Raw genomic sequence first — 24,940 nt, 5'->3', positions numbered from 1 at the left:
AGATACCCTTGGACTGCAGGTATAGTCTCATCTGAGAAAGTCCTAGTCAACACCGAGATTTTCAACTGAATAGAAAATAGCATTAATATCCTTGCAGGTAGGAATTCTCACCTGAACATGTAATGCAGGAAATTCCTTCTGCACTCAGATTGTACTTGAGATCCAGTAGCACCTGTATGTTGGTATCTGGTTTGAATAGAACAGGTGCTCGACTGGCTGGCTGGAGCCGACAAGCAAAGAATATGGAGAGAATTAGGATTGAAACAAAGAGCCCTGAAAGAAAAAAAGAATGCCAATGTATCCATTCTCCTTAGCGCACATCAAAGCCTTGCTGCTCAAAGGTGTATAGCTCTTGATTTAATTATTCATCACTATTTCACATTTTAATTGGAGGTTATGTTAAATACCAGGTGGGAATGGGAAGACTAAGGTTTGGGGAGAGCAAAATGGTCAATCAGATAGTAGAGGTGATCTGGTCTGGTGGAATTAGTAGGCCAGAATTGGCTAGACAGGCAGATATAGAGCAAGTTATTTCAATGTAATAATATTTTAAACTATAGTTTAACTCTTCCCAATTTGGACCTCATGGCATTGTATACAGGAAGGGCCTTTTTGTGTGGCTAACTTTGGGAGGTAGCTGGAGAAATTTCCCTTTTTAAATTCCATTTCCACCCTCCTACCCTTTCCACTGCTGTCTTGCTACATTTTTTGAGGGCACATAGCCACATAGAATTTAGTCAGATGGCCCTTGGACATTGCTAAAACCTTGGCTGGTCAGCATTGAAAAAATAAATATCCAAGTTGTCTAGAGTAGACAATAATAGAAGATAAAACTGACTTAATTGGTAAAGCCAACATATGAGAAGAACCTGCTAGACTGCCACGTGGCTCAGAGATATATAACTCTGAAGAGGGGGAGGTCACCCCCTCTTAAAATAAGAGTTTTTCATCCAATCATAGCTTGATATACAGTATTGTCAGGTTCGACTCAAGAAGGCAATTGTATTCATTGATTGATTCAAATTCATTCATTGATTCTAAATGATACTTTAGAAACTCTAAAACTTGAAACAAAAACTTTAAACAAAAAGGAGTTGCATCCAGATTGCACTGAAAATATAAAGATGCACTTAGCTCATATGCAAAATAACTTCTCAGGGTCCCGACGTGGCCCCGTTTCGGCGACTGCTTCAGGAGACCCCGCCACTCGAGAGTTAAAATTTTTGCACAATGTCGCAATAGTGGAAAGATTCAAACTGTGATCTAAAATGCAACAGCACAAAACAAGTGAAATGCATTAGGTACAGGCGTGGAAACTCAAAAAGCTACTGTATCTAAGCATAATTCAAAAGTATTACCAGCTGACAACAGGAAGGAAAGCACAAAAATAAGAATAGATACATACCGGTCAAAAGCTAAGAAAGTTCTGAGCAACAGAGAACGCCCGACACCCGCTCTGGTATGTATCTATTCTTATTTTTGTGCTTTCCTTCCTGTTGTCAGCTGGTAATACTTTTGAATTATGCTTAGATACAGTAGCTTTTTGAGTTTCCACGCCTGTACCTAATGCATTTCACTTGTTTTGTGCTGTTGCATTTTAGATCACAGTTTGAATCTTTCCACTATTGCGACATTGTGCAAAAATTTTAACTCTCGAGTGGCGGGGTCTCCTGAAGCAGTCGCCGAAACGGGGCCACGTCGGGACCCTGAGAAGTTATTTTGCATATGAGCTAAGTGCATCTTTATATTTTCAGTGCAATCTGGATGCAACTCCTTTTTGTTTAAAGTTTTTGTTTCAAGTTTTAGAGTTTCTAAAGTATCATTTAGAATCAATGAATGAATTTGAATCAATCAATGAATACAATTGCCTTCTTGAGTCGAACCTGACAATACTGTATATCAAGCTATGATTGGATGAAAAACTCTTATTTTAAGAGGGGGTGACCTCCCCCTCTTCAGAGTTATATATCTCTGAGCCACGTGGCAGTCTAGCAGGTTCTTCTCATATGTTGGCTTTACCAATTAAGTCAGTTTTTTCTATTACCTAATTATTTTTCTGACTTCACTTGTTACATTGTCCCTGGTTATTGGAAAAATAATAGAAGATATGCAATGGAAGCAATAGGGAGTCAACTGATAAGTATGGTAAAATCTGATTTTATCTGTCAATTTATTTTCCGTGAGTCCTGCCAGATCATCTCAGATGAATGGCTTATGTTCCCCTGCCAGCAGATGGAGCCATAGAAAAAGGAGCTGGAGGAATCAAACTTTCTCTGAAGATAAAGAAGTCAAATGTTATAGGTCAACTCAGTTGTTGACCACCTTTTGACTTGTTTGTAGGTTCCCGGCAGAGGGAAGGCCGCCAAGCAGCCTGATCAGAGCGCTGCCACTGTTTTTGGAGGCCTCGGAGATGCAGCACAAGGAGATGGGTGACAGATGATTGTAGTACATGAAAAAAAAAAATAATACATTCCCCGAAAATAAGCCCTAGTACGTTTTTTGCAGCACAAATTAATATAAGACCCTGTCTTATTTTCAGGGAAACACGGTAGCTCTCATGTGGATCTACAACTACTGGGAGCAGTGGGACGAGATTAAAGGTCCCGCGTGTCATTCCCAAGCACAGGTTTTGTATACCTGTTTAAAAGTTCAAGCTTGTCAGTTATCAGTCAATGGGTGAAAGAGTAGCTTAATGGTTAAAGCAATGGGCTGGGAAGCAGAGATCCCAAGTTCAAATTCCATAGTTGCTGCTTTAGCCAAGCCATTTAACCTTCCAATGGCCAGGGATGGTGTTGGCAACCTCACCCTGTTTAGGGTTTGTTATTGAAACTGTCAGGCTTCTATCGTGAAGTTGAATGGTGGGCGTTTCTACACTGATGATGGACAGTTTTGCATATTACAAATACAGGGTGCTCAGCTGAGCACTGACGTCACAGGAAATGAGAGTTTTTTCCTCTGAACCAGGTATCCTGCCGACTGCGTCGAGAGTTTGTATACATCTTGTTTTTTGAATTTCATAACAGTTTCACCTTGTGTTTTTGTTTAGGAAGGATTTATAACTGAATCTTACACACAGCGTTGCGGGTTCTCTGAAGAAGCCAACTAAGCCAATTCGGCGAAACGCGTCAGAACCCTGCCGGACCATCGCTGTATGGACATTTAAGTTAAGTCTGATTAAGTTCACTATTTTTGAAGCTTTTATGCATTGGATATTTATTCACTTTATGGACATATAATAATATTACACCGGTTTTTAAGAAACACTTTTAATCACCTTTCTACCAAAATCGGTGGTGCAATGATAGATTCCGTGAAAAATGCTTTAGGGGTTTGTTCCCCACGTTGAGCTTTTTCCTATCCATCCGTGGATTCTGAGCACCATTCGGGTTTAAAAGGTGTTAAAAATTTCTGTGCATTGTTCCCTTTTTGTTTTTTGTGGGGAGGCTTCTAGAGACTACATAAGCTATTTGCAGCTTGCTGTTTGTGAGCAAACTTTGTGAGCTGTTTGTGAGTCAAAAAAACCCATTATCAGTCAATACCAACGACTTCGGAAATACCCACCTATATCATCTTTTTATCTGTGATCTAGAATGTACTGTAATTTCTTCTACACTACACCCGATTTAACCGATCGAGTTGACATATATTACCTCTGTAAAATGCATTATCTTCTGTTATATGTATTATTTTCTGTAATAAGTATTATCTTCTGTGATATTGTAGTATCATAACTCATTACTGTTCCTGTAACTTTCTCTTATCCTGAAATGTAACTCTACTGGAATGTCCCAGATATTTTCTATATTGTAATCCGCCTAGAACCGCAAGGCACAGGCGGAATAGAAATCCCTAATGTAATGTAATGTAATGTAATATAGGAGTAGCTAATTTGCTAGCTCATTATCATATATAGACGTTTAAAAGATAATACTTATCATAATATCTGTAGGTTACTCTCAGGGGGGAAACATACTTATCCCTGGAGTACGAGATACTCACAGAATCAGTTTTTGTAGGGAAAGAAACTCATACTGCAGAAACTATTATGTTTTACCGTGCTTTGTTCACTATGTTTTGCCGTCTTTATCAATCTTTGCCATGCTATCTTTTACCATACTACGGGTTCCTTTCACTAAGCTGTAATAGCGTTTGTAGCGCACGCTAAACCCATGCTACGCAGCAAGAACTAACACCGGCTCAATGCCGGCGCTAGCGTCCGGTGCGTGCTAAAACCGCTAACGCAGCTTAGTAAAAGGAGCCCTTTGTCTGAGAACGCAGCACAGTGGTTAGAACTGCAGCCTCAGCACCCCGAGGCTGTGGGTGCAAACCCACGCTGCTCCTTGTGACCCTGGCAAGTCACCTATTCCCCCATTGCCTCAGGTACATTAAATAGATTGTGAGCCCACCAAGACAGACAAGGAAAAATGCTTGAGTACCTGAATAAAAATTCATGTAAACTGTTCTGTGCTCCTCTGGGAGAATGGTATAGAAAATTGAATAAATGAATAGTGTGAAAAGTTTCACCTCTGATAGAGCTGGTATTGTGACATCATAATGCCTCAGTCCACCAGTGCCTAAGAACCAACCTCATCAGTGATGTCACAATGGCTTGATTGTCCTTTACTTTTACCACATTTTGATTTCTAGAGTGGCGCAGTGGTTAAAGCTACAGCCTCAGCAACCTAAGGTTGTGGGTTCAAACCCACATTGCTCCTTGTGACCCTGGCAAGTCACCTATTCCCCCATTGCCTCAGGTACATTAAATAGACAGACAAGGAAAAATGCTTGAATACCTGAATAAAAATTCATGTAAACTGTTCTGTGCTCCTTTGGGAGAATGGTATAGAAAATTGAATAAATAAATAATGTGAAAAGTTTCACCTCTGATAGAGCTGGTATTGTGACATCATAATGCCTCAGTCCACCAGTGCCTAAGAACCAACCTCATCAGTGATGTCACAATGGCTTGATTGTCCTTTACTTTTACCACATTTTGATTTCTAGAGTGGCGCAGTGGTTAAAGCTACAGCCTCAGCAACCTAAGGTTGTGGGTTCAAACCCACATTGCTCCTTGTGACCCTGGCAAGTCACCTATTCCCCCATTGCCTCAGGTACATTAAATAGACAGACAAGGAAAAATGCTTGAATACCTGAATAAAAATTCATGTAAACTGTTCTGTGCTCCTTTGGGAGAATGGTATAGAAAATTGAATAAATAAATAATGTGAAAAGTTTCACCTCTGATAGAGCTGGTATTGTGACATCATAATGCCTCAGTCCACCAGTGCCTAAGAACCAACCTCATCAGTGATGTCACAATGGCTTGATTGTCCTTTACTTTTACTACATTTTGATTTCTAGAGTGGCGCAGTGGTTAACCCTTTCAGGACCATAAGGATCGTAGGCCAATTTTTGTGGTTTTGACGACATTTTTATGGTAAAAAGGGCTTGCAGATGCCAAAAAATTGATTTTTTTTGTGAAATATCATTATTTTTATTTAAAAAAATCACACTTCTGGCTTATGGACAGTGTGGCAAGTGAATCTTCTCGTCAATCTGGCAACGACGCTAATGAATGAATGTCGGAACCAGTTTGTTTACATAAAGGCAGTATCATATGGAATCCGTACATATCAAATTTAGAACTGTAGACTATCCCAATCAAAATTTATAGAACATAAGAACATAAGAACATAAGAAGTTGCCTCCGCTGAGGCAGACCATAGGTCCATCCTGCTCAGCGGTCCGCTCCCGCGGCGGCCCATCAGGCCCATTGACTGAGCAATGGTCTATACCTATCTATACCCCCCAATCCCTTTTTCTTCTAGGAATCTATCCAAACCTTCTTTGAAACCATTTAGTGTTTTCTTGTCTACAACAGCCTCTGGGAGCGCGTTCCATGTATCCACCACCCTCTGAGTGAAAAAGTACTTCCTAGCGTTTGTTCTAAACCTGTCCCCTTTCAATTTCCCCCAATGCCCCCTTGTGCTTGTGGTGCCCCTTAATTTGAAAAATCTGTCCCTGTCTACTTTTTCTATGCCCTTCAGGATCTTGAAGGTTTCTATCATGTCTCCTCTAAGTCTTCGCTTCTCCAGGGAGAAAAGTCCCAACTGCTTCAATCTGTCGGTATATGGGAGATTTTCCATTCCCCTTATCAGTTTGGTTGCTCTTCTTTGTACTCCCTCAAGTACCGCCATGTCTTTCTTGAGGTACGGCGACCAGTACTGGACACAGTACTCCAGATGCGGCCGTACCATTGCACGATACAGCGGCATGATAACTTCCTTCGTCCTGGTTGTAATACCCTTCTTAATGATACCCAGCATTCTGTTTGCTTTCCTAGAGGCTGTGGCGCATTGCGCCGATGCCTTCAGTGTTGCGTCTACCATCACTCCCAGGTCTCTCTCCAGGTTACTAACCCCTAGTGGTGTTCCCCCCATTTTGTATGTGAACATCGGGTTCTTTTTCCCCACGTGCATGACCTTGCATTTCCCCACGTTGAAGCTCATCTGCCATTTTTCGGCCCACTTTTCCAGCTGCGTTAGATCCTTTTGGAGATCCTCGCAGTCTTCCTTGGTTTGAGCCCTGCTGTATAGTTTGGTGTCATCTGCAAATTTAATGACTTCACACTTAGTTCCCGCCTCTAGGTCATTTATGTAGATATTGAACAAGAGCGGTCCCAGCACCGACCCCTGCGGAACTCCGCTCGTGACCCCTTTCCAGTCTGAGTAGTGGCCCTTTACGCCAACCCTCTGCTTCCTGTTTCCTGTATAGGATTTTAAAGTTATGGGACAAATATGTCCCTTGGTCCTGAAAGGGTTAAAGCTACAGCCTCAGCAACCTAAGGTTGTGGGTTCAAACCCAAGCTGCTCCTTGTGACCCTGGGCAAGTCACTTAATCCCCCCCCCATTGCCCCAGGTACATTAGATAGATTGTGAGCCCACCAAGACAGACAAGGAAAAATGCTTGAGTACCGGAATAAAAATTCATGTAAACTGTTCTGTGCTCCCCTGGGAGAACAGTATAGAAAACGGAATGAATAAATACATAAAAGCGACAGTATTGCTTCTTTTTCATACCTACAATAATCCAGCGACTCTTCACAGTTGACCAGAGAACCCAGTGTTGCAGTAGCTGCTGTAACTGTGTGATCACGAGCCCTCTACTGCTCCTCTCCTGCTGCTGCTGGAAACTCTCAGGCAAAACAGAGACCAATGGCACATCTCCCATCTCTGGGGTAACTACAGGACAAAGCAGAAGCAGAAAGTCAGGGGCTGAAGACAGAGCATATGCTGGAGACGGCTCAGTACAAGCTGGAGACGACATTTGACAGGCTGGGGGTGTGGGTTCGATATCAGAAGTGGCACATTCCAATTAAGAAATGAATTTATATCAGAAATTGATGGAAGAAAGGGTTCATAGACAATAGCGCGAAAGACAAAAGTGTGCGGCGATAATTGAGCGCAGCGCGCGCAGCCGCGTCACTCTAAATGACAGTTTTTAGGGGCTCCGACAGGGGGTTTTGTTGGGGAACCCACCCAGCTTACTTAATAGACATCGCGCCGGCGATATGGGGGGTTTGGGGGGTTGTAACCCTCCACATTTTACTGTAAACTGAACTTTTTCCCTAAAAACAGGGAAAAAGTGAAGTTTTCAGTAAAATGTGGGGGGTTACAACCCCCCATACCCCCCACAACGCGGCGCGATGTCTATTAAGTGGGCCCCCCCCATGCCCCCCCCGTCGGAGCGCTAAAAACAGTAATTTAGAGCGGCGCGGCGGCACGCGCTGTGCTCCATTGTCTGGGCGCGCCTTTATCCCGCGCACTTTTGACCTGACACCGAAGAAAGGGTTCATAAAAGTATGTTATAACTCAGAAGCAAATTAAAAGTGAGGCATGAACTTTCTGCATCCCAAAGTCTCAAGGAACTCGAAGGATCTGAAAAGACACTTTGAAGCGAGCAGAATTACAGCAGATTTGAACTTCTCTCATCTCCCACACCTTCCACTCGTTCTCAGTGCTACCAATGCGTATTTATTTATTCACTTTTCTATACCGCTCTCCCAGGGGAGCTCAGAACGGTTTACATGAATTTATTCAGGTACTCAAGCATTTTTCCCCGTCTGTCCTGGAGGGATCACAATCTATCTAGTGCACCTGGGGCAATGTGGGGATTAAGTGACTTGCCCAGGGTCACAAGGAGCAGCGTGGCTTTGAACCCACAACCTCAGAGTGCTGAGGCTGGAGCTTTAGCCACTGCGCCACATACTCCACTCCACACACTCTTCCATAATACTATAAATTCATGCCGACAGAGATATAGTGTGCTCATACCCTGAAACATCCTTTCTTTGACTGACGTCCACATTTGTGAAACATACCGGGTTCTTCCTCCACAGATAGCAGAGGGATATCATCATCTAGATACTGGATTCCTTCAGGGGCAGGTGTGGATGCTGAACCCCACAGTGGATCATCAGAAATGTACCTGCTGCTCTTAGTCCCACATTTCTCCCTACAGCTGCAAAGAGGAAATGATGGTAACCCAAATGTATGCAGAGGTAAAACAACGAAGGTGACTGACTGGTGTTCAATCTCATTTATTGATGAAAAGGTCTCGACATGATCACATTTCGGCCCCAAAAGGGCCTCCTTCAGGGGACTGAATTTATAAGGAGACAATGTTTGTGTCACTGCTCAGTCTTCAGTTCTCAAACCTATATTCCGAATTGAATAATCAGAACAATGACTATGTTGAAGTGAAACGGCGGTCAAAAATATTCCACAGTTGCTGCCTGCGATATACGCCGCTCACAGTGTGAAAGCGAAACCCAAATGTACAACATAAACATTTGTGCCATTGTGTTCAAAAAGAAGGAAAACAGGAGTCTGAAGATGGAGCCGATACCACAGCTCATGTGCTGAATGCTGGAGACTGAATTATATCCCTCATAGATTATGCTTAGAAGTTGGCCGTTGCCCAGGGTTTATCTGTAACATGATGGGTTTAAAATGGAAGATCTATCTATGTGAAAATAAATGCAGACACCTGACTGGACAGAGCAGAGAGAGTATTTGGTTTTCTCTCTCATTATTGTCTGTTTCTGACTGTCTTTGAAGCAATTACCTGATCCAGGAGCATAGTCTGTCTGTCTGTCCCTTGGGAAGTCTTCTAAGGACCTTTAATTGCTTCAGGAGAGAAAGAATCCAGGAAGCAGATATAAAGCATAAGAGAAAAGAAAACCCCCAACAGGCCAGTAAAGTAGACGACAGAACTGTGCAATCGCCCACTGGGACAGGAAAAGGTATCAGGTGAGATGCTTAGTGTGCTATGTTCTCATTTCTTACTAGGAATCTTAGTGGCACTAATAAAGCCCACACTTCCCAAATGTAAATTTGTTGTGAAAACCCTCAGAAGTACCACCTAAATACTCAAAAGTTGTAAGAACATTCAGTGGTCGGTTAGCACGGCGAACAGCTAAACGAAGGGATATCGGCCCTGAGAAAACCCTTCGGGTGAAACATGTTGGCATTATAATTAGAGAATGACACGGTGACAAAATTCATCACTGTTCCCGTCTCCGCGGATAACCGCGGGAAATAAACCCATGTCATTTTCTAGTGTCTATTTCAACCTCGGCCCTTCTACACCAGCATTCTTCAAAGCAAAGCTTGCGGGTCAGTGGTTGTGGCCATTCATACTCTGATTCTTATGGGAGCCAAGGATAATGAAGCCATTGTGATATCACTGATGTGATTGGTTCTTAGGCACCGGTGGAATGAGGCATTATGACATCACAATATCTGCTCTGGATACCAGAGACTGTCATTCTGTAGTGTCTGTTTCAACCTCAGTCCTTCTACACCAGCATTCTTCAAAGCAAAGCTTGTGGGTCAGTGGTTGTGGCCATTCATACTCTGATTCTTCCCTCTCTCCTTAAAGAATGACATGAAGATGGTTTCCCGCGGTTATCTGCGGGGATGGGAACGGTGATGAATTTTGTTACCGTGTCATTCTCTAATTATAATCCCCGAAATTTAGACCACAACACAAGCTAAGTACCTTAACATCTCTTATAAAATTAAGCGGTGAAAGTTTAACATTTGATAATTAATAATAAGACCCGGTGAGGAAGTAGTACGTAAAGCCTGATACAATGAAACTTTTGAGTATTTAGGTGGTACTTTCGTCTTTCCATCTTGTAGGATGAATTTAAAAGAAGGTTTTAATAATGATATCGTTAGTTCATGTTTTATTGTGTTTGTCTTGTTGAAACATGTTTAGCATTTTTTAAAATATGTATGCATACAATTTTGTAAACCGCATAGTTTAAAATTGCATTTGTTGCCGATAGAATTAAGGGCTCCTTTTACCGATAGAATTAAGGGCTCATTTTACTAAGCTGCGTTAGCGGTTTTAGCGCACGAGCATTTTAGCGCACGCTAAACCCGTGCTACACGGCTAGAACTAACGCCAGCTCAATGCTGGCATTAAGGTCTAGCACGGGCAGCAATTTAGCGCGCGCTATTCCACACGTTAAAGCCCTAACACGGCTTAGTAAAAGGAGCCCTAAGTTTGCGATTTTGACGTTACCTCATAAATCTCTATTTGAGCTGCAACCTCCGTATCTTTCGATTTTTGTTTTATTTTATGCTCCCCGTCAATTATTAAGATCATTGAATTGACAATAGAGTAGCTTTGCTCCCGCCATTTTGAAAGCTCACTTGGCATCAACTTGGAACGGAGCATTTTCTTATTTGGTTTCAATTTTATGGAACAGTTTACCATTAGAGTTGAGGAAAGAAGAATATTTAATAAAAGATAGCTAAAAGCCCATTATTTTCAATTCGCTTTCCCTTGTTCAGCTAACTGAAATCCTGTGTTATAATTTGTATTATGAAGTACAGTGGAACCTTGGTTTACGAGCATAATTCGTTCCAGAAGCATGCTCGTAAACCAAAGCACTCGTATATCAAAGTGAGTTTCCCCATAGGAACTAAGGGAAACTCGCTTGATACGTTTGACTGTATTTATATTGAGTATGCAAGTATATTTTAATCTTGTGGGTTTTTTCTTCTTCTTTCCTGTTTTTAATGGAGTTGATTTCATTATTTAAGATTATATTGTAAACTGCTTTGATCTCATTTGTAGCCAAAGGAGTATATTAAGAGTTTTTAATAAATATAAAGATATTATAATTCAGATTTTGCAAAGGACAGTAGTAGCTGCACAAGAGTCAGCACATTTACAAGGATATAGGACTCCTTTTACTAAGCTGCGTTAAGGGCTTTTGCGCTCTACATTACCACACGCGGTAATTTCCTGCGTACGCTAAAAACGCTAGTGCACCTTAGTAAAAGGAGCCCATAGTGTCAGGTAATTATACTTGAGCTCTTTCCTAGGATTCACTGCATAGCACTATTTTACGCTGGATGGTCTTTCCTAACATAAAAGGAGAGAGGGTTGATATTTCAAGGGTTCCGGGGAGATAACTTGAGAAATCTTACTGTTTCTAAACCCTCACTAGTCCAATATGTACCTGGTTTCAGGCCCATACCACCTAAATGTAGATAAGAGATGTATACCATTCTGCTACAGCATACCCTGCCCTTATATAAGCCTCAGACTTCCCTAGGGTGTGATGTGGATTGCTGTTTTGATTTCTGAGGGAAGCAGTGCTGTTTTTTAAGGCTCAGCCTTTAGGCCTAATTAGTTTATGTCCGGTGTGAAGCCTCATTTGAATTTTCAGTTAGCTATTTCAGTCCTGCATTAACATAGTTTGTGGCCCTTGCACATTCCCTACGGAAGTTTTTATGCCAATGATGTGGGTGGAGGAGGTTTGAGCATTCGTGCTCTACCGAAAATAAAACCTGAGGCTTTTGCTTCCGTGGGGATAGTGCTCTCAATTAAAACAGTGGAGTCAATATAGAATATTTATTATTATTTATTACCTAGTTTCACCAGATTAAATATAATATTTATTATCATATAAATTTTGGTTTCCACAATTATTTAGAGCACTATGCACATATGCACAGGTCAGGGGATGTCTCATGCTTAATTTACCCTGTTTGGGTTAAGACGGCTCACAACTCTTTTATAGGCTTGTGCTGATCATTGAGAGTCGTGACAACTGAGGAGCTACATATTATTTGCATTTATTGCTCATTTAAATTTAACACTTATATAGAGTGGGTCCCCCAATGTCATGCAAAATTTCATGAAGGGATTTTTTTTAATATTATATATTATATCCTTTCTCCGCTGGGTTTTGGTTCTTGGACACATCACTTCACCCTACACTACAACAGGAACCAAGCTATGGATATGATTATTACATTTACTATACTGCCTTTGTATAATGACAGACTAATATTAAAACACCAAAATTAACACTGAAAAGTAAAAGCATAAAACAAAAGATGATCAGACATAAGGAGACCAGAAAGTGTCGATACAAGTTCCAGCACAAGCCCCAGGCATGGCCGACTGCACTGTGCCACTTCCCACTGCCTGTAATTATTTCTGAAAAGCCAAATTAAATAAAAGAGTCTTTTAACGCCGCTCTAAATTTCAATAAAGAACTCTCTGTTCTAACAGACAAAAGCAGGGAACTCCACAAAGACAGAGCAAAAGAAAGAAAGGCACTATCTCTAGTTGAATCCAGTCTTGTGCGATAAAGTAAAGGGAGACACAAACACAGCTCAGAAGAATCCAAAATGAAATATAAAGTGCAAGAGCTGAAGACATATATGGTGGAGTTCCTGTAGGAAGTGCTTTGCATGTAGGTAATGACTAAAATCTTAAACTGTACACGGGGAGCAACGGGGAGCCAATCCTACAGATTAAGAAGCAGATGACATGGCATAATAATCGAACAGCTGTATTTTGAACTGACTGTAATCTCTTCAACTGAAAGTGTGAAATTCCTGCATAAGCAAGTCGAGATGCCTTGTTCTCATTTACTAACTGGTATTAATCGTTAATGTGTTTTAGACACTTAGGGCTCCGCTAGATTCACAAAGCAAACCGATTGTGTACCGATCAGTTTGCGACTCCTTTACTATCTAATTTCCCTCCGGCCTGATTCATTTACCTCTTCTGCGATCTACATCGAATCCGTGCATGCAAATGAGGTGAAACGCATGCAAAGTAGGCTGGGACGTGATTCACAACACCAAATTTCCGATCCAACTGGGCTGGACGATCACCTGAAGAAGTGACTGCTGGGGACCAGTCGAAAACGTCTTTCCAACTGGAAGCCCTGCTCTCTGCCCTGCAATCTCTCCTGCCTGCTCGCCCTGAATGCCACCCTGCTCTGCCCTGCTTCTTATCTCTTGCTGCTCGCCCTCATGCCGCCCTGCTCTGCCTCGATCTTCCCCGAATCTCTCCTGCTGCATCACCATTCTCTTGCCCTTCCCTGAAGCTCTCCTGCCGCATCGTCGTTCTCCTGCCCTTCCCCGAAGCTCTCCTGCCCTTCCCTGCCCAGCGAGCTCGTGGTTTTAACCCGCGGGTTTAAAGTGGGTTAAAACCACGGGCTCGCAGGGCTAAAAACTAACAAAAAAAGTTTTAAGCTAAAAAAAAAAAAAAGTTGCGTCTCAGACGGGCATGCGCAGACCATCTACAGATGGTCTGCGCATGCGCGGGGATCACTATAGAGCTATCCGTGCAGGCAGATGGGAGTGTTCCTCCGATCACCCCCATCTGCATATTTTTCATTCCTGAATGCATCGGATCTGCCCGGATCGGACCCGGATCAGGCCCCATCGGGCAGGTTAGTGAATCCCAGCCTTAGTTCAGGCCTTGACAAATATTTTTAGGATTTAGGAGGCAGCCCAAAATCTAAAAATCCAGCAGCTTCCTCCTTCCTCCGGAATGTAGTGGGGGGAGGGGGGAGGAGGAGTCTCTTCTAAGGTCTAATGCAGCACCTTTAGGGCCCAATTTAGCAAGGCTATTTTTCCATTCAAGTCTAAGGGAGAAGAAAGCTTAGAAAATCAGGCTCATACCTGGCAGAAATAGTGCCTGCAGCCTACCTCCCCACTCAGGCCTAGATTTTCAAAACTTTGTGTTAAAAACCTATGTGCCGCTGTCGCAGCCATTATAGTAGCGATTAAAATAAAAGCGAGTCATTCTTCCCAAAACGCTCATGCAAATGAGGTTGGCGGAGAGTAGCAAAGATTCACTAAATTTGCATGTGCCCATCGCTGGTGATAGCAATGGACACATGCGCAGAATAAACGCAAACCCCCCTAAAAATCCCCAGCAACAAATTGAGCCACCGAAGACAAGCAACCCTCCACCTGACAGCGGGAGAGATGCCCACTCTTTCCTGCCGCTAAACAACACCCCCTCCCGGCAGCGCGAGAGATACCTACTCTTTCCTGCCACCAAGCAACATCCCCTCAGTAGTGGGAAAGATGCTCAATCTCTCCTGCTGCCAAGCAACCCTCCCTCCCCCCATGCCTGCAACAACCCACCCTCCCCCTCCTTACCTTACTTGGATGGCTGGCCGGAGGGATGCCTATTCCCTCCAGCCAGCAGACCAGCCTCTTCATAATGGCAGGTCTTCCCCTCCCCGGTGCAAACTGGAATGCATTTGGGGAGAGGCCTGAGGCTCTGACTGGCCTAGGTTGTTTAAGGCCCCTCATATGGGAGGGTCTTTATGTGTTTGGGCCAATCAGGGCCTTAGGACCCTCCCCAGATGCACCGGCGAGGAACCTAAGACTCTGAATGGCCTGGACACCTAAGGCCCCACCCATAGGAAGGGCCTTAAATAACCTGGGCCAATCAGAGCCTTAGGCCCCTCCATGGTACATCTGGGGAGGGGCCTAAGGCTCTTATTGGCTTGCCTATGGGTGTGGCCTTAAACAACCTGGGCCCATCAGAGCCTCAAGCCCCTCCCTGGATGCACCATCTCTGGCGCATCCCAGGATGCACCAAGGGGAAGAAGGCCCGCCTGCTGCGTCTTCTTGCCGTGGTGTTTGCTCTTAGTGTTCTCCCTCTCTATTGTGTTGTGCGAGTCTGAGCCATACAATGCAAGAACTTTCACATTAGTTTCTGATTCTCAGCCCTCACAAGTCCAATGTGAGTGTTCCTGTATTGCGCAGGGCAGAAAGGATGCTGCTGCTGCTCCAATGGCAGCAGCAAACTGGGCCACAAAAATCTCATGCACTAGATGGAAATTTCTGGTCGCCATGGTGACCTGGTGCCAGGATTTGTTGAGCCTTGGTTTCTTTTGTAAATGGATCCCTTTGAAAATAATGGGGCTTGCATTAAATAATTTGTTAATTCACATAAATGTAAGTTAATGTGTACTAACGCGTATTAATAGGTTAACACAGTTAATAAATGAGGTGCTAAATTGGTAGTTCACATAAACAGAGAAATATCTGTTACACTTGGCTAGTATTCGACTTGAGCTATCAGTGAAAAGAATGAGCTTAACCCAAATAGATACATTCAGACCAAATGCATGTGCACTGTTCATTCAGAACTACCTGCAGCATGGGATCTTCCCAGCATGCACTATGCTACCCTGACCTTAGAAGAAGCCCTTCCCAGCATGCACTGTACAGAACTGACTGCAGCACAGGCCTTTCCCAGCATGCACTGTACAGGACTGACTGCAGCACAAGCCTTTCCCAGCATGCACTGTACAACACTGACTGCAGCACAGGCCCTTCCTAGCATGCACTAAACAGCACTGATTGCAGGAGGAGCTCTTTCCAGCAAGTATTGCACAGCACTGACTGTATATGGGTAGGGTTTCCAGATTTTCTGTCTGGAAAATCCAGATCCCTAGACCCGCTCCGAAGCCCGCCCAGTTCCACCCATCCCCGCCCCGGTTCCACCCTGTCACGCCACAAGCCCCGCCTCCAATCTCGATCTCACCCCCCCCACCCCACTGTCTTCTTTCATCAGGCAGGACATCCGCACATGTATGGATGCCCTCCTACATGAAGGAAAGCTTTTCAAAACCCGGACAAAGAGCCCATATACAGTCAGTGCTGGGTAGTACATGCTGGGAAGAGCCCTTATGCAGACAAGAGAGGCCCTTCCCAGCATGTATTACCCAGCACTGACTGTATATGTGCTCTTCCCAGCATGCACTGTGCAGCAATGACCACAGCAAGGGCCCTTCCCAGCATGCTGTTTAGCACTGACTGTAGGAGGGGCCCTTCCCAACATGCAGTAGCACTAACGGCAGAAAGGGCTCTTCCTAACATTCACTACACAGCATTGACTGTATCTGGGCTCCTCCCAGCATGCACTGTGCAGGACTGACTGCAGCAGGGGTCCTTCCTAGCAGGCAGTGCAGCATTCATTAATCAGCTCTGACTGCACTAATCAGTACCAACTGCAACAGGGGCTCTTCTCAGCATGCACTATGCAGCACTGATTAGCTTCAGGCAGAGGGAAAGTTACACAAGCAGGAAAAGAAAATGTTATAATAACTGAATGTTGAAACCAGTCCCTACTGGAAGCTCTCTGGAGTCCATTAAGGCAATATCTACTTCACCTGGCATAACAAGAACTCTCCAAAGGCAAAATATAGAGGCTCCAGATTCCAAGGGCTGCTGGCATAATAAAAAGGACTGCCAACCAGCAACAGGAGACGATAAGGGACATGAAGAGGCCAAAGTCATGGACCGCTGGAATCTGTAGAGCCAGAGAGAAAAAAGGACAGAGAAAATTCTAAAATGACAGGAAGTGGCTCGAGTGTCTCCCAGCGCCAAAACATTGTTCCTAGGCATTAGTCCGGAATAGGCTGCCCAGCTTGGAATAATAGCACAACAACTTTATTAATGGCTTTGAACAAGATTCCATTTATTTTGTGAGCCACAAGGTCTAGTTGCCCAAAATGAAATTTGAGTCAAGCTGGGAAATACTATGATATGGAATGGGATGATTCATCGCGGCTGTTTCATCATGGGACATTTCCGTGTGGATGCGATGACACGGCCGCACTGAATCGTCCTCTTCTTGATGGAGAGGTGCCGGATCGCGGACAGGGAGCAGAGGGGGAAGGAAGAATTCTAGGGGGTGTGGGATATCTGGACCCCTAGACCCGCCCCCCAGACCCACACAGTTCCACCCATCCCCACCCCCCAGACCCGCACAGTTCCACCCATCCTCGCCCCGCCCCGCCCTCTGCTGCCTGCTCTCGTCAGCAAGGAACACATCTGCGCATGTGATGACATCATGCACATGCGCGTGTACACGTGACATCATCGTGCAGCATACACGCGTGTGCGGATGCTCTCATGCCCGACAATGATTTGTTCCAAGCTTTTCAAAACCCGGACAAAGTGCTGAGTTTTGAAAAGCCATCTGGACCCCTGGACTTCTGGTAACCCTAGTGTGGCAGGCATTGCCCCCCCCCCCCCCAAATGCTGAATAAGAATGCAAGACCTGAGTCCCTTCATGCCACAGGGCCACTTGCACTCCTAGGAAGCGTGGAAGGGGCGAGAGCGGCATTGTTTGAAAAGGCTGTAAATATAATAAAAATTATGACTTATTAAAGAAGTTCTGACTTTTAATTTTAAATGTAGTGCCAAATTCCAATTGACGCAAACAAAAAAGAGTGGCCATGCAGTTAATAACGAGAAATTGGAAGAACTGGGACAGAGTGAACTTTTCCTTTTGGTGGGAAACTCTTTGCCAATACTATAGATACAAAAGAATGAATGCTGAACAACTGGGACATAATAAAAAATTTAAAGAAACATGGGGTCTATTTGTTAAAACTGATTAATCGAACAAGCTTCTTATTCCTAATTGATTTCACACACATCCAGGGAGGGAGGGAGGGGGGAAATGTACTTTGTATCAATATTTGTTTGGAAGTAAGTGCTGATTTAATGTATTATTTGATTGTATATTGTTAGCACTTTTTATTTGATTTGATAATTAATAAAGAATTATAGCGCCAAACACTTCTGACTGCAAATTTTAAATTAAGAAAGCACTGGAGATGATGTAGAGCAGTGGTCTCAAACTCGTGGCCCGGGGCCCACATGCGGCCCGCCAGGTACTATTTTGAGGCCCTCGGTATGTTTGTCATAATCACAAAAGTAAAATAAAACAGTTTCTTGATCATATGTCTCTTTAGCTATAAATGACAATATTATTATTACGACTTAGCCAAAAGGAAAGATTTATAAACTATAAAGAGTTTTACCTCATGCAAAATTGTAATTTCTTTAATAAGACATTAACTATATTTTCTGAGGCCCTCCAAGTACCTACACATCCAAAATAATAATAATAATAATAATAACTTTATTTTTGTATACCGCAGTACCAGAATAGTTCAGAGCGGTTTACATGACAAGAGACTGTACATCTACAGCGAAATTTACAAATAAGTCAGTCAATCAATATAACTTAGCGAGTCGGGAGCAGGCAAGAAGGAGATAGAGAGGTTATAAACAAGTCAATCGGCGTGGCTTAGGAAGTCGGGTGCAGGTAGGTGGGAGGTGCAGGTAGGGAGAAGGCAGGTAGGTGGGTAGTGCAGGAAGGTGGGAGGTACAAGGCATAGTTAAAAGTAGAGTTACAAGGAGGGCGGGAGTCAGAGATATTTGTCAAAGAGATAAGTTTTGATTGACTTCCTGAAAGTTTGGTAGGAGGGATAATTAGAGATGAGAGTGGCCCTGCAAAGGGTTTGAGTTTGAGACCACTGATCTAGGATAATTCAGCAATTCAGTGCTAAAACAGCCACGCTACAGTGGCCGAGATGAAACTGCCATCATGCACCGTTCTAGACCCTACTGTAATGTGATGTGATGAGTTTCCCAGTCCTCTGTTGATGGCACACCTAGCCAGTGAGATTTTCAGGTTATCCACAATAAGTCTGCATACCTTGAAGATACAGGGTATGAAAATTTCTCTCATGTATATTTAATGTGGATATTCTGGAAAACCAGAACAGAAAAGTGTGCCTCCGAGGCAGGGGTGGGAAACGCTACATCAGTGACAATGCAGCTTTAACCAACACTGGTGACATCACAGAGCGCTCTTTGGGGATTCTGATGCCCAATTACGTTAAGCTGTCTCATAATCCCCAATACTAGATTCGTCTTATCCATTTCAAGGACAATTTTAAAAGTCAATTCTGTACATAAAGTGGTTCTTTATGCGCAGAAATAGACACTTCTAAAGCTGTGGAGGAAGTTAAGCACATTCAGCCTCTACATAATTTTGCATAGATGCCCTCCAGATGCAGCCCCAAACAGAGAAGGCTTGTATGAGGCAACGGTTGGGGGGTAGAACAAGGCAGGGCTGTGGATGGAATAGGATGGGCTGGGGGCAGAACAGGGCGCGGCTGACCTCTTTTGTAATCCGCCTAGAACTGGAGGAGGGGCGTGTGGTGCAGTGGTTTAAACTACAGCCTCAGCACCCTGGGATTGTGGGTTCAAACTAGAGAATGACACAGTGACAAAATTCATCCCCGTCCCCGTCCCCGTCCCCGCGGATAACCGCGGGAAATAATCCCATGTCATTTTCTAGTGTCTATTTCAACCTCAGTCCTTCTACTCCAGCATTCTTCAAAGCAAAGCTTGCGGGTCAGCGGTTGTGGCCAATCATACTCTGATTCTTATGGGAGCCAAGGATAATGAAGCCATTGTGACATCACTGATGTGATTGGCTCTTAGGCACTGGTGGAATGAGGCATTATGACATCACAATATCTGCTCTGGATACCAGAGACTGTCATTCTGTAGTGTCTGTTTCAACCTCAGTCCTTCTACACCAGCATTCTTCAAAGCAAAGCTTGCGGGTCAGTGGTTGTGGCCATTCATACTCTGATCTTCCCTCTCTCCTTAATGAATGACATGAAGATGTTTTCCCGCGGTTATCCGCGGGGACGGGAACGGTGATGAATTTTGTCACCGTGTTATTCTTTAGTTCAAACCCCATGCTGCTCCTTGTGACCCTGGCCAAGTCACTTAATCCTCCATAGCCCCAGATACGTTAGATAGATTGTGAACCCACCGGGACAGAAAGGGAAAATGCTTGAATACCTGATTGTAAAAACCGCTTAGATAACCTTGATAGGCAGGATATAAAATCCTAATAAACTTGAAATAGAACTGCAAGGTTAAGGCGGGATAGAAGTCACTAATGTAATATAATCCTCTTTTCCCTGCAAAAATCTGGTAACCCTAGGTTTGGGGATACAGGGAAAGCCCTTCCATGGCCAGGTGTAATTTTAGGCAATGTGTAATTTTAGCAGTTATCTGGCCTTATTTGTTTTAAGGAGCAGGTCTCGGGCTGTCAGTTGCATGCTGTATTATATTGTGGTTTCTTGAGTTTTGTTTTAATTATGCATGTATTGCCGCCACCCGCAGAGATGCTGGATATGCGGGCTACAAGTGTTTTAAATAAATAAATGGCTTCATGTTTGTGGTTTAGGGATCAGTGAGAGCCCTCCCCCGGACAGGAGCATCAGCGTAAATGGTCACATACCTGTGAGAAGATATTTGCAGCATATGCCGCTGCGGTGGTTAAAGATGTAAAGAATGTCGCTTTCCCGGCGGTTTGAACAGTGTGAATCATCCGGGGCTGTGGGTCCCTGAAGTGTGTAGCTTGGCGATAGGTGTTAACGAAAACAAAGACATCATCCACACCTGGGGGGGGCAGAGAGCAGAGTCAAACACCGGAACCGATTCAATGGGTGTCACCTCCCACATTTGCTTCACAGTTGCATGAAAAGGGACCCGGAATCATGACCTTTGTGTATTTGTAAAATGTATTTTCTGTTTGATTTTGTACTCTTGTACGGTGTCAGGTCAAAAGAGCGCCGGGACAAAGGCGCGCCCAGACAATTGAGCGCAGCGCGGAGGTGCGCGCCGCTCAAAATTACTATTTTTAGGGCTCTGACGGAGGGGCGGGGGGGAACCCCCCCCCCACTTTACTTAATAGACATCGCGCCGCATTGTGGGGGCGTTGTGGGGGGGTTTGGGGGGAACCCCCCCCCACTTTACTTAATAGACATCGCGCCGAGTTGTGGGGGCGTTGGGGGGGGGTATGGGGGGTTGTAACCCCCCCCACTTTACTTAATAGACATCGCGCCGCGTTGTGGGGGCGTTGTGGGGGGTTTGGGGGGTTGTAACCCCCCACATTTTACTGAAAACTTCACTTTTTCCCAGTTTTTAGGGAAAAAGTTAAGTTTACAGTAAAATGTGGAGGGTTACAACCCCTCAAACCCCCCATAACGCCGGCGCGATGTCTATTAAGTAAAGTGGGGGGGTTCCCCAACAAAACCCCCCGTCGGAGCCCCTAAAAACAGTAATTTTGAGCGGCGTGCGCCTCCGCGCTGCGCTCAATTGTCCGGGCGCGCCTTTGTCTTTCGCGCCGTTGTCTATGAACCCTCTTGTACAGGTTATCTGCGGAGCTGCCATAATCTATGGGCCAATCTCATGGCCCATAGATTATATTACAGAATATATTACACCACAATACAAAAAAAAAAATATTGACAAGGACAGAGTGAGACTGTAAGAAGGGTGGTCTGTTCACAGCATAAAAGAGCGAAGGGTGTAAAAAGTGTAGTTACTTACCTGTAACATAGGTTCTCCGTGGACAGCAGGATAGTCAGCCACATATGGGTGTTGTCCCAACACCTCCCAATTTGCGGATAAGCTCTCCAATAGCTCAGAGAGATTTTTTTTTTTTCCTCTGAGCACGTGCAGTGCCCGGGCCCCACTGGGCATGCCCGAGCCCTACCCATTTCCCCCTGCTTCCCCCTAATCCCCAGGATGTTCCTAGCTGTGGCCGGGTCGGCCGTATGGGGAGGCGGGTGGGTTGTGTGGCTGACTATCCTGCTGTCCACGGAGAACCTACGTTACAGGTAAGTAACTACACTTTCTCCTAGGACAAGCAGGATGAGTCAGCCACATATGGGTGACTCCCTAGCCGAGGGATGTACCGACTGGACCTGCGCCTTAGTGCTTTGTGCATCCCTCGCCTGGCTGTGGAGGCCGAGCCGGGCAGGGTAATCAGGCAAAGCAGGTAAAGTTGTAGAAACAAGGTTTTAGATAAAGTGCTGTGTTAACTGAGCAATAATACTCACAGAACAATGAACTGGTCAATGACAATCAATGAACAGTGAGAAACCAACTGGTCAACAGTGACCATTCGTACTTGCATGTGAGAATTCATACTTGCCTATTCCACATTCAGTCTAGACAGGAGTGCTGGAAGACCTACTTAACTCACAGAACAGCGAAAACTGGTCAATGACAATCAATGAACAGTGAGAAAACCAACTGGTCAACGGTGACAATTCATAATTGGTCAATAGTGACAATTCGTACTTGCATATGAGAATTCATACTTGCCTATTCCACATTCAGACTAGACAGGATTGCTGGAAGACCTACTTAACTCACAGAACAGTGAAATTGGTCAATGACAATCAATGAACAGTGAGAAAACCAACTGGTCAACGGTGACAATTCATAACTGGTCAATAGTGACAATTCGTACTTGCATGTGAGAATTCATACTTGCCTATTCCACATTCAGTCTAGGAAGGAGTGCTGGAAGACCTACTTAATCAATATCTATAACACCCTACTTGAACAGTGTTTGTCGATATTTATAACACCCTACTTGATCAGTGTTTGTCAAGGCTGTGCTAGTGGTTGCTGTCCCTCCCGGGAGGGAAGAGCCACTTCCAAGACTGCTCAGCCGAATGCATTTGGAGCGTGGAATGCTATGTCGAGGCAGTAGTGCTTGGTGAAGGTGTGCATGGAGGACCAAGTGGCTGCATCGCAGATGTCCCCTATTGGTGTGTGGTGCAGAAGTGCCGTTGTGTTGGCTATGGTTCTGCGCTGGTGGGCGTTGGCTCCCACCTGCGGTTGATGCTGCGCTTTTCTATAGGTGAAGGGGATGCACTCTTATATCCAGCGCGAGCGCCTGCGTTTGGTGGCCGGAAGTCCTGGTCTGTTTTGGTCGTAGGAGACGAACAATTGAGGCTTGTCTAATCTGCTGCATAGTCAGGGCCCGCACATAGTCCAGGAGGTGTTGCTGAGGTGGCAGTGTGCCTCCCTGTGGGGAGATGTAGAGTGCCGGGAGGCACGCTGAAGCCACCTTCGGCAAGAATCGGGGGTGGGTTCTGGGTGCCACCCTGTTCTCATGAAGGAGTGTGTCGGTAGACACGATGGTCAGGGTTTTCCCAGCCAGGAATACGGGATCTGCCTCCCCCAAAGGTTTGAAGGGGTCGAGGTGAGATGATGCGGCACCAAGTTGAGGTCCCATCCGGGCGGTGGTGGTCTGGCCGGTGGGTGCAGATTGGACAGTCCCTTCATGAAATTTTGTGATTACTGGATGCCTCGACACTGGTTTGCTGTCTAGGCCAGCGTGGTATGCCGTGATTGCACTTAGGTGGACCTTGATGGAAGTGGGTTTTAGGTCCCCCTGAGATAAGCTCAGTATGTACTGCAGGATGTCCAGTATGGGGCAGTTGTAGGGGTCTCGCTGCATGTCTGTGCACTGGTAGTGGGACCTTCTCCCTTTCAACCCATAGCGTTTTCTGGTTGAAGGTCTTCTGGCTGCCATAAGAGTATGCTCCACGTCTTGTGGTAGGTTCATCCTCTCATCATCCATGCGGTCAGGGCTAAGGAACGCAGGTCGTGGTGGAGGGTAAGGTTCCCGCGTTGTGTAATGAGAACTGCACTGATCGGGAGAGGGGAGAGGTGGGTGAACCGCTATCCCTTGCCGGAACGGGAACCATGGTTGCAGGAGCCCGAACAGGGCAATCATGATCACCGTTGCTCTGTCCTGAAGAATCTTCTGCAGGACTTAGGGTGTTCCAACTCACAGACAGACCGTCGGGGCTGAGACGGCGATGGGTTGATCTCTTTGCGCAGAAGGTCGAGTATTTTGAGTTCGGTTCGGTTGCAAACAGGTCGATGCTCGGTGTGCCCCAGGTGCTGAAGATCTTCTTCATCGCCGCTGGGTTGAGACACCACTCATTGGGATCCAGCTGGTGGCTGAGTCTTTCTGCCAGGTCGTTCTGCTCCCACAGGAGGTAAGTTGCCTGGATGGGGCATTGAATGGAGTTGGAGAACTCCCACATGTGGCAAGCTTCCTTGCATAGCGAGGTCGACCCTGTCCCTCCATGTTTGTTGATATAGTGCAAGGCCACCTGGTTTTCTGTTTGGGTGAGGACTGCCCTGCCTGTTTGAAGGTTTCGAGGGCATTCCCTAAGGCCCTGAGCTCCAGTAGGTGGGTAGTCAGAGGTTGGGTACACTGGTCCCAGTGACGTCTGAGGTGCCCTTTCAGGGATCACATGAGTGCTGACGATGAGCTGCTGGCAGGGATGCACTGGGCCAGGGATGTCATGGCGTCGATCTGGTAGTCCCGTAGGACGGCCTTGGTCTGCGTGGTGTTGATGACTGCCCAGATGAACGATATCCCCTGGGTGGGTATCAGGTGGGATTTCATGTAGTTGATGAGGAACCCCAGTTCTTGGAGGAGGGTTATGGTGGTTGACGGGGCTGCCTGCTGTCGAGATAAGATAGGACGCGCACCCCTTGAAGGCGAGGATGTGCCACTGCCACGCACTTTGTGAACGCTCTTGGAGCCGTTGAGAGTTCAAGGGGCAGGACCTTGTACTGGAGGCGTCTGTCTTGGCTTTAGAAGCGACGATGCCTCCTGTGGGCTGGGTGCACGGGATACTAGCCAATACTCGGGCTGTAACAGGGCCAAGACTGTACCCAGAGAGTGCGTCTGGACCTTGTGTATGCATCTGTTGAGCTTACAGAGATCCAGGAACGAGCGTTGTCCTTGTCCATGGTGACGCGGGGGTTCCTGGAGTAGAAACCCCTTGGTGATCTCCTCTGTTCCTCACCGCCTCTATTGATTCTGCCGAAGCAGGTCCTCTCCTTGCTGCAGGAAAGTTGGGTCGTCAGATGGAGGGTGCCCCGCCCAC

General features: G+C 45.3%; 1 protein-coding gene across 2 annotated transcripts in view; it reads right to left on the bottom strand.

Moving 5' to 3' along the window:
- Positions 1–24,940, bottom strand: part of DISP3 (dispatched RND transporter family member 3) — a 193,817-nt gene that overhangs the window by 33,646 nt on the left and 135,231 nt on the right. For both annotated transcript variants that reach the window (XM_033922857.1, XM_033922858.1), the window contains 5 exons: positions 20,470–20,630; positions 16,520–16,659; positions 8,381–8,520; positions 7,080–7,241; positions 112–273 (listed from right to left, as the gene is read on the bottom strand). In XM_033922857.1, the coding sequence (XP_033778748.1) occupies positions 112–273; positions 7,080–7,241; positions 8,381–8,520; positions 16,520–16,659; positions 20,470–20,630 (765 nt within the window). The remainder of the gene's footprint in view (positions 1–111; positions 274–7,079; positions 7,242–8,380; positions 8,521–16,519; positions 16,660–20,469; positions 20,631–24,940) is intronic.

Source organism: Geotrypetes seraphini, chromosome 15 (assembly GCF_902459505.1).
Source record: "Geotrypetes seraphini chromosome 15, aGeoSer1.1, whole genome shotgun sequence".
In the NCBI taxonomy this organism is placed as follows: domain Eukaryota; kingdom Metazoa; phylum Chordata; class Amphibia; order Gymnophiona; family Dermophiidae; genus Geotrypetes; species Geotrypetes seraphini.
The sequence above is the reverse complement of the archived record's forward strand: the minus strand, read 5'-3'. Positions and strand labels throughout refer to the sequence as shown.